Source organism: Pavona decussata, unplaced genomic scaffold, assembly GCF_977016875.1.
Source record: "Pavona decussata unplaced genomic scaffold, jaPavDecu1.1 SCAFFOLD_92, whole genome shotgun sequence".
In the NCBI taxonomy this organism is placed as follows: Eukaryota; Metazoa; Cnidaria; class Anthozoa; order Scleractinia; family Agariciidae; genus Pavona; species Pavona decussata.
In genome coordinates this window covers 4,691,173-4,704,460 of record NW_028145509.1, presented here as the reverse complement: position 1 = coordinate 4,704,460, position 13,288 = coordinate 4,691,173, and the positions used below count along the sequence as shown (strand labels likewise).

General features: G+C 38.0%; 1 protein-coding gene across 1 annotated transcript; it reads left to right on the top strand.

The window, feature by feature from the left end:
• Positions 1-3,120: 3,120 nt before the first annotated feature.
• On the top strand, positions 3,121-13,221 carry LOC146474008 (putative ammonium transporter 3). Its single transcript, XM_085118020.1, has 7 exons — positions 3,121-3,293; positions 4,872-5,012; positions 7,325-7,561; positions 8,449-8,646; positions 9,319-9,568; positions 10,304-10,578; positions 11,397-13,221. Exons 1-7 carry the CDS (start codon positions 3,143-3,145, stop codon positions 11,717-11,719), a joined length of 1,575 nt encoding a protein of 524 aa, XP_084974146.1. The 5' UTR covers positions 3,121-3,142; the 3' UTR covers positions 11,720-13,221.
• Positions 13,222-13,288: the final 67 nt, after the last annotated feature.

The following is a 13,288-nucleotide window of genomic DNA, read 5'->3' as shown; positions in this document are numbered from 1 at the left end:
TAATTGTACTGCTTCTGTTAACTCATGTACAGGAAAGAAAGCAAGAACGAAAGACATGCAGATATTTAGACAGAGAGGCAGAGAAATAGATGGACAGAGAGGCAAACAGAGTGTTTGCAGCACTGGGCTGCCAAGATGGTTTTCTAAATTGCGGTCCTGACACTAAAGTTCTGAACGATTCTTTAGGTCTTGTGCCCTTGATTAATAGAAAAAAAAACTTGACATTGTTATATTAGTCAGGAAGTGCTTGATGACCTTTTTGAGTTATTATTTGAATATGATTAATTTCGTGCACGTAGTTGCAACTAGACGCAGCTGTGGTGATATTTTATTCCGAAGGTGAACTGCAAAGTTGCGTAACGATCATTTTATATAACAGCGTGCCTGTCGTTTGTAAAACAGTGAGGTGCTAAAGGCATTTCTTCTTAATACGTAATGTTAACTAGCTCACGTGAATAGTTTTGTATATATAATTTACACTTTTTAGGAACTTATTTTTATTTTTAATATTCCTATTACTTGATACGAGCGTCTTTTCACACTGAAGGGGTTGTCCTGTTATCTTGTTATTAATTATTTTTCAAGACGTGACTTGGGGCTTTTGAAATAACATGCACCATATTCCCTCACGCTGCCCCTTAAGGCTGGTTTCCATATGATTGCGGATCGCAGGTCGCAATAAGGTCTGCGATCCTGCGATCGTGATCGCAGACGATTGCAGAAGATAGAACCATGTTCAATCTAAAGGCTCTCTCCTCCGCAGAGGCTCCACTGAGAAAAGGGAGGGCAGGCGTAAAATTCCGTGGAAGAGCCTCCGCCAGAAACCACGCCCAATATGGCTGCGATCCGGGGGAGTCATTTTGTAACTAGGGTGGTGTGCGTACTTATGTCATGAAAATGGCGGGTGTATGTGAAATTGAAATGTTGCGCGATGTGGGAGATGTACTCACGAAAACTTACCTACATGCTTAGAAATCGGGGAAAGTTTGTTTATCACATGATGACTGTTTAGAAAACGCTTTTATTTTGCTGTGATGCCTTGAATCATCACTACAAGAATGAAATTCAAGTTACACGAGCGGCGATCGTTTGGAGATAAAAGAGTGCATGCAAAGAAATGATTTATTGAGGAAACGTCTGCCAGCTGAGACCAAACAAAAACTGTCGATTCGGTCTTAAAAGAGAGCAAGTAAGCTTAATGTTTTAATTAAAGCGTATTTTTTTTCTATACTCCGAAACGACCAAACTTGATATTTTTATCTTGTAAACAAGTTTAATCAGAAGAAGTTATAATAATCTTTCGGTGATTTAATTAGCATTTAGTTCTCACGGGAAGCTTGTTATGTACTGTGATGAAACAACTGTCTTTAAAATAAGGTTATAAAAGGCCAAAAGGTCTTTCGAGCCCAGAAAAAGCAATTATTTGTTCGTGACTATTGTTGACTTTCACGAAACGAAATGTACTAAGTCCACTCTCCACGGGTTTCAAGGGGGGCTTCGAATACAAACGATTTTGCTTTTTTCTAGAAATTGTGAAATCTCACCTTAAAATTAACGACCGCAAACTGTAGAGACAAAGTAAATGCTGACTTCCGCCAAGAATGAAACTGTCAAATTTAGAGATAACCGAGAAATCTATCAATGTACAAGAAAACGACAAGGATGTACAAGAAAACGACATGCTTCTCGCAGAGGTTCGCCGCCAAGTCAACCCTATCAGCGTTTGCGCCTGCACTCACTTCGTTCAGCGGATACAAATAACGCCCCATCGAACCTCTGCGGAGGAGAGAGATCTAAAGGCTGGTCGCGGATCGCCGATCACAGATCGCAGATCGCATAAGGTCTGCGATCGTCTGCGATCATATGGAAACTACTTCTGCGATCGTCTGCGATCCTGCGATCGTGATCGCAGACGATCGCAGAAGTAGTTTCCATATGATCGCAGACGATCGCAGACCTTTTTGCGATCTGCGATCTGCGATCCGCGAACATATGGAAACCAGCCTTTAAAAGAAGCTGTATACTGGCTTCATTTCAATGAAACATGGACAAAAGAAAGAATGCCAAGACTTTTTTTCATTAGGAATTAAATTGTTTTGTTTTTGCCCAAGGGAAACGCAAAATAATTCCGTCACGTATTCGCTATAATTTTCATGTCGGAAGAGATCTTGTTGTTTTTCTCGTGTTGTAGGAGATTGTTTTTTGGTATATTCAAAGAGGAGTTTGACGGACAATAAACACAAATTCGGTACGTAGTGGAGTCTTGTGGACAAAACATACCCCATTTACTAACAGACTTGTTCTGTAGTTTAACTTATTTTATTGAATATTGTAATTACTTTGAAAAGCTAGAATTTGTTAAGTAATAAAGTTATTATTATTATTATTATTATTATTATTATTATTATTATTATTAATATTATTATTATTATTATTATTATTATTATTATTTTAAATATTGAATTGTAAATAGGTTTTAATAGCTCTTTTTTTCTACTTTTAACTTGTAAATATCAATTTTGCTTGGAATATTATTATTATTATTTTTACTATTATAAGATTTTACAGATCATTTAATGACCTTCCATGTTCATGGGCGTACTGACTGTCACACCCTAAATACATTACCAACCACTGCACTGGACAGATCAAAAGATTGATGGCAATAGGCCCTTTGCAGAACCCAGTGGCATGTTACAAAAAGCTGTACAACTGTATATGTGTACCATGTGACTGGGTCCTGCAAAGGGCCTATTATCAGCTAGGAAACATTGTTACGAATAGTAAAATAATAATAATAATGTTTTGCTAATTTTTAAACCATTTATACATTTTTAATTCATCCATAGGCTTAAAGCTGTTAAGATATGCTATTATTTTGACTTAGCCAAGATATTTTACTATAAAAGAGAGAGTTTTAATTTACAGGCTATAACGTTGATTATCGTTTCCTTCGACAGGAAATACTGAGAGCCTAAAACATTCACTTTAGAACTGCAATAAGTCCTTAAGTTTTTTTTTAATCTGTTTACTGTAAACATCATGTGGGTGGTAAGGTTACTCCCGCGTAATGTTCATCGTGTGTCAAACATATCATAAATAAAACATTCGATAGAGAGCTCGAGAACAAACATAACACGAGATGAATTTCACTCAAAACTCCTCCAACACTTTAAATGATACTTTGCTCGGGAATAAACCTGCCCAGCTTAATTCTGATGACGCAACATGGATTTTGACAAGCGCTTTTATTATCTTTACGATGCAGTCCGGATTTGGGCTTGTAGAATCAGGTGCGTATTTTAAAGGAAAATTTATTAGAATATTTAATATTTACCAAGCTCGCTGAAGGTGGATTTTGGATACATGTATAACCAACGTCTGACCCTAAAGGGAAGAAAATACGTTTTGTCTGTTCAATCCGAGTTGATAGAGTTTTTTTAAAAGCAAGGAGTTTGTGAAAGGAAGCGCTATGTGGGACAAGTTTGAAGAAATGGCATACAATGTTTTCATGAACATGTTGACTGAATTAATTATTAGAGAACAAACATTTTTGAAAACAGCCGTGCTTATCTTCATTCATTTTAAGGCGACGTAGACTATTTCATTCTGGATTAAAATCAGGTTTTTTTTTGTCGAGAAACTTTTCACATTGACTGTAAACCATGTCTCACTAATAAACAGTTGTGAGCTGAAACCAATCAATAATGATTGATGGTTCTACATGGAATTAAAAATCCACAATAGATCGATGGTTTACATACACTGAGCAATCTTCATTAGAAATTAAAATGCAAAGATTTCCAGCCAGATCATTGTTTGAAAATCTCTGGAAAAAAACCATAATATTTGGCATTTTATATGGCTTCAGGCATGGTTTCACCTTATGTTTGTCTAAACACAGAACTTTTTGCGCAGTAAGAAAAATTAAATTGTTATGCATGTTCACACCAGTTCATGAAACTGTTTTGAGACAACAAAGCGAATGTTTAGAATCAATGAAAAAAGACATTAAGTGGAAATGACTACCCTTTGTTATGTTAATTAATAAATATTTCTAAAGGAACGATTGCTAAAAAACACTGTAATAAAAACCGAACATCACCAGCAGAATTAACTGATAAATTTGGTAGAGAAAATATAATTTCGGAATGGAATTACTATGACTCACAACACAGACGACCGATGACCGTCTATCTGGTATGCGAGAGTGTGAGAAAGCAAGACATTGGGCAATCCTCCTATTACTCTCTAAATCTTTTGTTTTGAAAATGATGTATTATTCAAAGTGACACAGGCAAACTCGGAAAAAGGAAATCCGAATGCTCCTACTAGGAGCCGAACCTAAGACCTTCCGATTACTAGTTCGGGTGCTCTATCACTGAGCTACAGGAGACTCGTGGGAGCTAAGGCCATCGAATTTTGTTTAGGATAGTTAGGTTATTTCTAATTTTTATACTCCTGATGGATTTTACCGTGTTTAAATAAAGATTTATTGATTGATTGATTATTGAACTAGGTTCATGTGACAAACATCCTGCATACTGCTAGGATTTGAATGTCAATGCATATGCGCAATGGAATAAATGTGGTTTATTTTATGCCTGGTGAATAAATGAGAATGATTATTAATTTATTGATGAGTATTCAACATTCACTATTTTCTTTTGCATATTTGGGTGTGAATGCCCACTACTAAATTACCTCTTTATTTCAAGCGACGAGTTAAGTAAATTACCATGTTACTGGGATCACACTTTCTAAAAGTCCGCCCTGCTAGGCACATTGAGAATACCACAGAGGTTCTCATTTTATTTCCCTGGAATATTCAATGTTCCATTTCTAAAAGGATGTTTTTCTTTTTTTTATAGGTTTGGTCTCCCAGAAAAATGAAGTCAACATTATGGTCAAAAATGCTGTTGACGTCATATACGGTGGGCTCTCCTATTGGCTGTATGGTTTTAGCTTCAGCGTCGGCGTCGCTAAAGGGAGTAATGCCTTTTGTGGTGTAGGTGAGACAAATCAAACAAGTTAACTCAAACAACAACGGAAAATCTCTTTAGATTGTTCATGTAATTTTGTGACGTTGCTAGTAAATACTTAACAGTTATTCCATTCACGCTTGTTGGATATGAGATGATAGATAGTCAACGAGACGCGAAGCGCCGAGTTGGCTATAATCATCTCATATCCAACAAGCGTGAGTGGAATAGTTGTTTTATTAAAAACAATCAGGAAATATTGCTAGATCTTGCTGATTTCGCTTGGCAAGATAAACCAGAAGACAATTTAATGGCTGCTATTTCTCTGGCATGGTATAATGGCCCATGTAACATGGCCGCTAAGCCAATCAAATCCCTAAAATTGCATTATACAATGATTCAGTTTTTACGTAACATGGATTATACCAGATAAAATGTTATACTCAGATAATATAACAATACAGTTGATGTTCGCGAGCGTAAATATGTTTTTGGCCCGACTCAGGCTCATTTTACGGTGAGAGCTAAAATAAGTTCTGCGAAGGGCTAAGAACATATAAATAAGAACAAAGAACACCAACTATACTATTATCACAATTAAGCGACATCTTGAATATTGCCGGCGTTGCGTCGGCGTTTATTTTTAATATTGGCAATAGATTTTAATGTCACATAAGCTAAAACTTCGGTAGAACATTGCGACATTTGTCAAAAGAATCTTTGCTTCTACGTTTTCTAAAGGAAAATAACAGAATTTTGTAAACAGCGAAGAAATACACTTACAAGTTTTAAAAATAATTGTGCAATTACTAACCTGACAGTTTCATTGGCATCATTATGACTGCCTGGACTGAGCGGGTTCTCTCGATGAAGACAGATTTGCATACACTCGCTGGCGGCCAAGGAGCTACCACAGGCATTATTTTCCCCATCACCCACGAATTCCTGTAGGTTCTCTTCATCTAGCTAAGACGACTAAGAATTTGCTTCTTCGTTAGGTTCTTTTATCCATTTTGAAGCTCAAAACAATTTCGTTTCAGATGGCAGCGCTCCCAGACAAACAAGAAAGTAAACGGCATGAACAATTGAATGATTTGCAGTACTGATTGCCTGGCTACGTTATTTTCTTCTTTCTCATTGGCTCTGGGTGTAGCGGTCTGAAATCTATTTTAGCCGGTTGAACACGCCGAAATGCCAGACGAAATTATTACAATTATAATAATTATACTATACTCAGAGGTCTCCGACATCCAGCTCCGTTCGCTGATGTGGCCGGAGAGTGTAAGACAATTGACTGACAGCGACCTGAATATTCGAAATAATTAGTGCAGTATGAAACAAAGACCAAGGAATACTCATAATAAGTGAATCAGCCATATCCCAAGTATTGTTTCTTAAAGTGCACCTAGCCCTCCAATTTTGTTTCCTCTTAAATAAATCTTGGCACCTGTTCGAAACATATTGCGCTATTTGGCGCCTTTTTCGACCAAATCTTGACTTTTTATAGGCTGTTAAAGTTACGAAATCTAGCCATCATCTGTGCCACGACCGAGCTAGTAAGGGGCATGAGTCTATTCCTTACTTGACGTCACAAACTGATTTGCATTGTATTAAGTCTTTGTGAAAATACATGCAAGGCAGTTTGTGACGTCATGTAAGGAATAAACCCATGGCCCTTACTAGCTCGGTCATGGGACAGATGACAGCTAGATTTCGTAACTTTTACAGCCTATCAAAAGTCAAGATTTGGTTGAAAAAAGGCGCAAAAAATCTCAATGCGTTTTTAACAGGTGCAAAGATTTATTTTTGCGAAAAAAAAAAATTGAGGGTTAGGTGCACTTTAACAAAAGCCAACCGTTATTCCAATAACTTAGGAAGCGTTTTCATGAATCGGGCCCCTGACCGACAGACCTGAGACAGAAGTACTCTTTGACTATTGTTTTTAATTCGTGTTTATCGTTGACTGCTAATTTTGTTCAGAACAAAAATAATCGACACCGGCATTCGTCGAATTTTTAGCCCACTTATAATAGAATAAACATAAAGTGAAGAAGATAAATGCGATCTCTATTCTTCCGGCATTTTATACTGTCTATTCGAGAATGCACCTTATAGCGTCACGTGGCCAGTTTAAATCAATCAGCCGCGGAGAAAATGAAGTGGTGAACTGATAAAACCTGATAAAATCGAGCTCGAGTCGCTGTAGCTTTTTACGTATTATTTAATCTTTCAAATTTTTGCATTTTATAACGACAAACAAGAGCTAATGTCAGTTTGATACAATTGACCAATATATGGTTTCCATTATATCTTTCTGCTTTTTCATCTCTTTAATATCACAGGTTACTTCTTGACTGACGTGAAAGCTGAGGACGGTGATGTGTTTGCCTTGTACTTCTTCCAAATGTCATTTGCCACGACTGCTACCACAATTGTGTCAGGCGCAATGGCAGAAAGAACACACCTTAATGCTTATACCATCTTCTCTTTCACTAACACTATATCGTACTGTTTTCCGGCGCACTGGATCTGGGGCGAGAAAGGCTTTCTGAAGAAGCTTGGAGTTATTGACTTCGCAGGTATACTTTTCTGAAATATATATATAATCGTGTATTTAACGAGAGTATGAACTTTAAACCAAAGCCCGTCTCCTTGACCCGCTAACATGTACCCAGTGATCTATACTCAATAGATAAATGTTGCTCTGTTATTGTTTATTATTATTATTATTATTATTATTATTATTATTATTATTATTATTATTATTATTATTATTATTATTAAACGATCTACAACCTTTAGCCATAATATACCAAAGGGAAAAAAATCAATGATATATACCCATGCACCAGAATGTATCATTGTACCGGATCCATATAACAGTTATTCGGACCTCCAATTCGTGTGAGTTTTGTATCTTCTCCAAAAGTAGGTACACTTTTCGATCTTAAGGGGTCCGATAAACGTACAATATGAATACCTCACCTAATTTTGTAGTAAATCATGTATGGTGCAGTTTTAGCCGTACAATTGTTAGTATGGAGGGCACATTGGACCTATGAAAGTTTTGTATCGGTACAATGTTAATGAGCCTAAGTTTGTTTGGGTGCATCTCAACCAAGCTAAAGGAAATTATTTTATCTTCATGCAGGGTAAAGATAATATAATAATTATATAATAACCCGAGCTACAATCTCACGAAATAATAACTCTAGGGTTTTCGAAAACTGATCAAAGTTCAAGGTTTCTTTAACCTTGTAGGAAAGGTTTCTCTTTGATGTTTCTGTTTCTGTTTCTGTTTCTTTCTTTCTTTCTTTTTTTTTTATTTTGTTCCTTTTGTCCTTAGAGGGAGGGAAAGAAAACAGCAAGGACAAATACATATCACAAACAACGAGAAACTTCTGCTAGCGGGGTAAGGTTAATCTTTGAAATTTATGCATAATTGATTTGATCATCATTCTTACAGGATGTTCAGCGGTGCACCTAGTTGGAGGTACGGCCGGGTTGGTCGCCGCCATTATACTGGGTCCCAGAATTGGAACATACGACAAGACAATAAAGAAAAACAAACCCGGTTCACTCACTAATGTGATGCTAGGGACCTTCATGCTGTGGTGGGGCTGGCTGGGTTTCAACTGTGGAAGCACATTTGGAATCAGTGGAGGTATGGAATACATAGATAAAGTTTGCTCTGGATTTGTATTTGTCTGGAAAATATCCTCTAGCAGAACTGACCCAACAAAAAACGATTTTGGAGTTTTTGCAAGCACTCACTATTTACTGGACTTCAAAGATGTTTCACAATTTCGTCACCAAAATAAGAAATGTCACCAACGTTGTTGTCTTGGCTGTCTCCACCTCTGTCTCTCTCTGCCGCTCTCAAACATAATGATGGAAGAAATCTTGATACTTTAAAAGACAAAGGGTCATTTTCTTACAGAAGAGGTGCGCTATGAAATTTAATGTCTGACTTCAAAAAAGATGCTGACTTTACGCAGACGTAATGTGTATTATTCTCCTAAGGAATAGTATTAGTTCTTATTTAATTAAGATAATTTGTGGTACAATATCTGTAGAGTTTTGCAAATTAAATGCGATTTTAATATACTCATCAAGGTAAGACTTTCATTTCAATGCAGTTTTCTTGTAACAAATTAATGTTAACTTTTGAAACTACTGTATTAACATAGGAGTGAATCGACTCGAATCTCTCTACCACTGTGTTTCTTTCTTGCTATTCTGTTCTTTTTTTGTTGTTATTTTGTTTTCCGGTCATTAGTTTTTTGAACATTTCCAGGAATCAGTTTATCAATTGACATGAAGTTATTTTCTCCAGCAAAATGGCTTCTAGCCTCCAGGTCAGCGGTCGTGACTCTGAATGGATCCATTGGTGGAGGAATTCTGGGAGTAATCTACAGCTTTGTGTACCGGAAGCGGAAGTTGAATGTGGCCGTGTTTATTACCGGTATACTGGGTGGACTGGTGAGCATTACCGCTATCTGTGCCATGTGCAGGCCATGGGAAGGACTCTTAATTGGATTCATCGGAGGATTGGTAGCATGTGGAAGTTGTGACATTATTCACAGGTTTGTGCTGTCATGGTGACCGACTCAGTCATGTAACTGACAATAAACAGTCATCACTTCGAATTCGTACCACAGAAACGACAGCTAGCTAAGTGGATGCAGTGCGTTGCTGCCGTTGTGGCATGCGTACTAAATTTGTCCAAAGCTAATTAATTGGCTTCATGAGAGTCACTATGATTTGTTCCTTTTCTGTTTGAAAATTCTTGGTAGTAAATCAGATGCAAGACAAGAAAGCCATAAAGGCTTAGTAAGCGGCCTCATTTATGCCCCACTTCACGCCACTTACATTTTTATGATTTTCTTTTTAAAGTTATCTCCTTTAGCCCAAGTGGGGTTCCAACCAGAGACCTTCAGCATTGGAGTGCTGAGCCGTATTACTTGCACCACACAGATCTGACTTCTGTTTACTTTAACCTGTTCTAGTGTACTATTTAATCATTGCTTTAACAGCCAAACAACTTCGCAGCACCCCCAAAATGATACGCGAACCAACTCGAAACACCCTCAAACATTTACCCATCGTACTTTCTCCTTCTATTTTACGTGAAATCCCTGCCTACTTTGACCACAATCTTGATCTACTCGAGCCTTTCAACACGGCTCTCTTCTCACCAAAATAAAAAAGTACGACATCAATTTCACGGTCACGTTCGTTATCGGATAGTGTGCTATATCAAGAACAAGGAAACTGAGTGTTTCATCCTATAGTGCCTGACTGAAACAATCTTGCTGCAGATTTAAAGTGGATGATCCTGTGGGGTGCATCGGAACTCATGCTGCAACCGGCATCTGGGGAATGATTGCAGTGGGTCTGTTTGTGGAAGAGGAACAGCTGGAAGGATTTTCATCTGTCCGAGGGCTCTTTAAAGGAGGTAGTGCCAAGCTCCTCGGGGTTCAGATTCTGACATGCGTGGTGGTGGTTGTGTGGGCCGGTTTAACGACATGGCTTCAATTGTTCCTCATTAACAAGATCTGTCCAATCAGACTAAGTTTTGAAGAAGAACTGATGGGTGCGTCAGGGTGAAATTATATAGTGTACTTAGTAACTTAAAATGCGGATTTAAAGTGCAGAAGAAAATGAATAACCATAGCTATCGTTGGGAAAATACCAGTGAAAGATCCTCTCCCCTCCCCTTCCCCTTAAAGCGCTGTAATTACTGAATATTGCCTGGAAGAACACAAAAAGCCCTATAAGACGTTTTTCCCTTTAACGTGTACAAAACTCGAAAGGCTTTCGACTGTTCGATTAACTAATCAGTAGCAAGGTGTCTTTTACATTATTCAACCACAGCTTTAGGGTGTAGAACAACCGAGACTGAACACCGTGTAGTCACATTGACAATGTAATGTGCGGTACTTGTGTTGTTCCCTGATGTTAGCAAGGTTTTATAACAACAAGCTATCCGTACAAATATCACTTAGATGTTTTTGTGAACGGTAAGGTCCCTGGAAGAATGTCAGTTGAATGGATAAAAATGACATGTTCGTGCAGAAAACCTTTTGACAAATCATCGGAAAAAGAATAATTAAATCACGACTAATTAATAATGACTTTTTATTTAGTGCTTTTCTCATTTTCTCTTGGTTAAATAAGCAAAAAGCCAGGTCGTAATTTTTAGACGTTGGTGATAGTCAGTGATAAATTTTATGGCAACTTCCATGCGCAGGGTTGCTGCCTTCATGGGCCGTTACATTTAGAAGTCAACATTACAATAACTCATCTACAATAGTTATCTGTGTTTACTGATTATTTATGCTAACGAAACATAAACAAAAACCAAATTATCAATAACTTCACTCGATAAACATTTCGGCAATTCTCTTTTAGGCGCCGACAAACTCGAACACGGCATAGACTGCAACGAATCAGAGGACGATGACGCTAACCTTAGTAATGGCGGCCTTGCGGAAGTGGATGGACTAGACAGTGAAAGAGAATACATGAGAAACGAAGTTGAAGCTGGAAATAATAGCGAAGTACCGCAGAATCACGGTTTCAGCTGTGATCCTGAGATGGAAGAGGTACTTTCTATTCAGAACCTCCATGGATGCGTCAACTATGGTTTTGAGGGAAAGACTTCGAACGGAAGTTTAAGGAACCGAAAGTCAAAATGTGAAATCGGCGTACAGGTCGATTTAGAAGATGGCTAGGTGAGACTCTAGGGTGCTTATCATTTGGCCAAAAAAATCCGGTTTTGGTTTGAAGTCAAATGGTAAGGTAATTTTCCGGAATTTCGTTCAGAAATTGTGGAGTACTTTTAGAGGTACTCCTCTTTTTCCATTCGGAAAGGAACGGAGGAAAATTCCTTACCATTTGAATGAATCCTCTCTTTCCAGGACAGAGGGGGACGAAACGCCTCATAGATAAACATAAGCACAATCTCAACCGGTTGGTCGGTCGTATCAGAAAATCCCTTAATTACCATTATGCAACGGTTACTTCAACCGAATTTTTCCTACAAATGGTAAGCACCCTAGTTTTCACACAAGCACACCGATTCATCTTCAGAATAAGCAATGGTACTTGAGCTACAGTAGGTAGATTAAACTTTAGGGAGTATTAAAGGGGCACTGTCACGGAGATCTCGCTGTAGTTTGTACAAAACTGTTCAAATATTTGACAAACAACATTTCTCTAACACGAAATTAGTCTTAGAGCACCTGGCGGGATGGAAAGTATTAAGCGATTTCTTGGAAGAAGGACAAACTGTCATCAGTGTTTTTAGTGAATTCTCTAAGATACTGACAGAAAGAAATGGAACAAAATGAACAATTTTTCCAAGTTATAATCGCCTTTCATTCCAGCCATCCGTAGCCAAAGATAATAAATACTAGTTTCTGTCCATTAGTAGGGCTGTTGTTAACAACACTGAACCATTATTTTAACGTTTTCAGAGATACAACATTTTTACGATATTTTGGCAAAGTGGCAACAAGCCCGGCTTCTCCTACTAAAAGATGTACTGGGCTGGCCCCTCCCATGTCGACCACACCCCTTTCTTTAAGCCACTCCTTTTCTCCCCAAACCCTGTGGGCTGGAAAACAATAGGTCAGAGTGTTTGTAAACGCAAAACTCATTTATACCTTTATGTTCATTCTTTCAGCTAGTGCTCAGCCACCCTCTCCCGTTTTTTTTTTTTTTAGCTCTGGTCCCAATATACCCGCGGTCAAAAAGAAAAAAAACGTCCAAAACCCCAACGATGCAGGCTAGTTAGGCCATCGCTCAATTCACACCTGGATGAAGGAATAGCCCATTTTACAGTTGGGGGCTAAGTGACCTGGCCTTGGGTTGTAAGCGAGGCTGGAGGTGACCTTGCTTTGTTAAAAACCTCACTGTTTTTCATATGTAGATCATGATGTTCTTATGCTAACTAGCCGGCGTTTACATATGAAAAGTAGTGAGGTTTGTATCAAAAACAAGGTTTCGCTACCAGATCGTACCAGTGCAGAATGTGTAGCTGTCCTAACCGCATTAACCACGAGACAAGACACGTAGACGGTCTGAAGAGCTCTAGGCACTTTGATTGACTTTGAAAATCTTTGGTAGAAATATTTTTTTACCGTAATCTCATTTTACCGCTAACGGTTAAAACTTTTCCCGATCTGTACGCCTAACGATTAAATATTTGGCCGTTTTACGCTAACGGTTAACACCAATGAGACCATCTGATACCAATAATAATAGTAATAACTTGTAATAATAAAGGATTAGTAAACTGC

Excerpts from the sequence above, each read along its gene's own strand:
- LOC146474008 (XM_085118020.1), top strand. The coding sequence starts at position 3,143 with ATGAATTTCACTCAAAACTCCTCCAACACTTTAAATGATACTTTGCTC. Across the intron at positions 3,294-4,871 it reads ATTTGGGCTTGTAGAATCAG|GTTTGGTCTCCCAGAAAAAT; the intron begins GTGCGTATTTTA and ends TTTTTTTTATAG. Across the intron at positions 10,579-11,396 it reads TTTTGAAGAAGAACTGATGG|GCGCCGACAAACTCGAACAC; the intron begins GTGCGTCAGGGT and ends ATTCTCTTTTAG.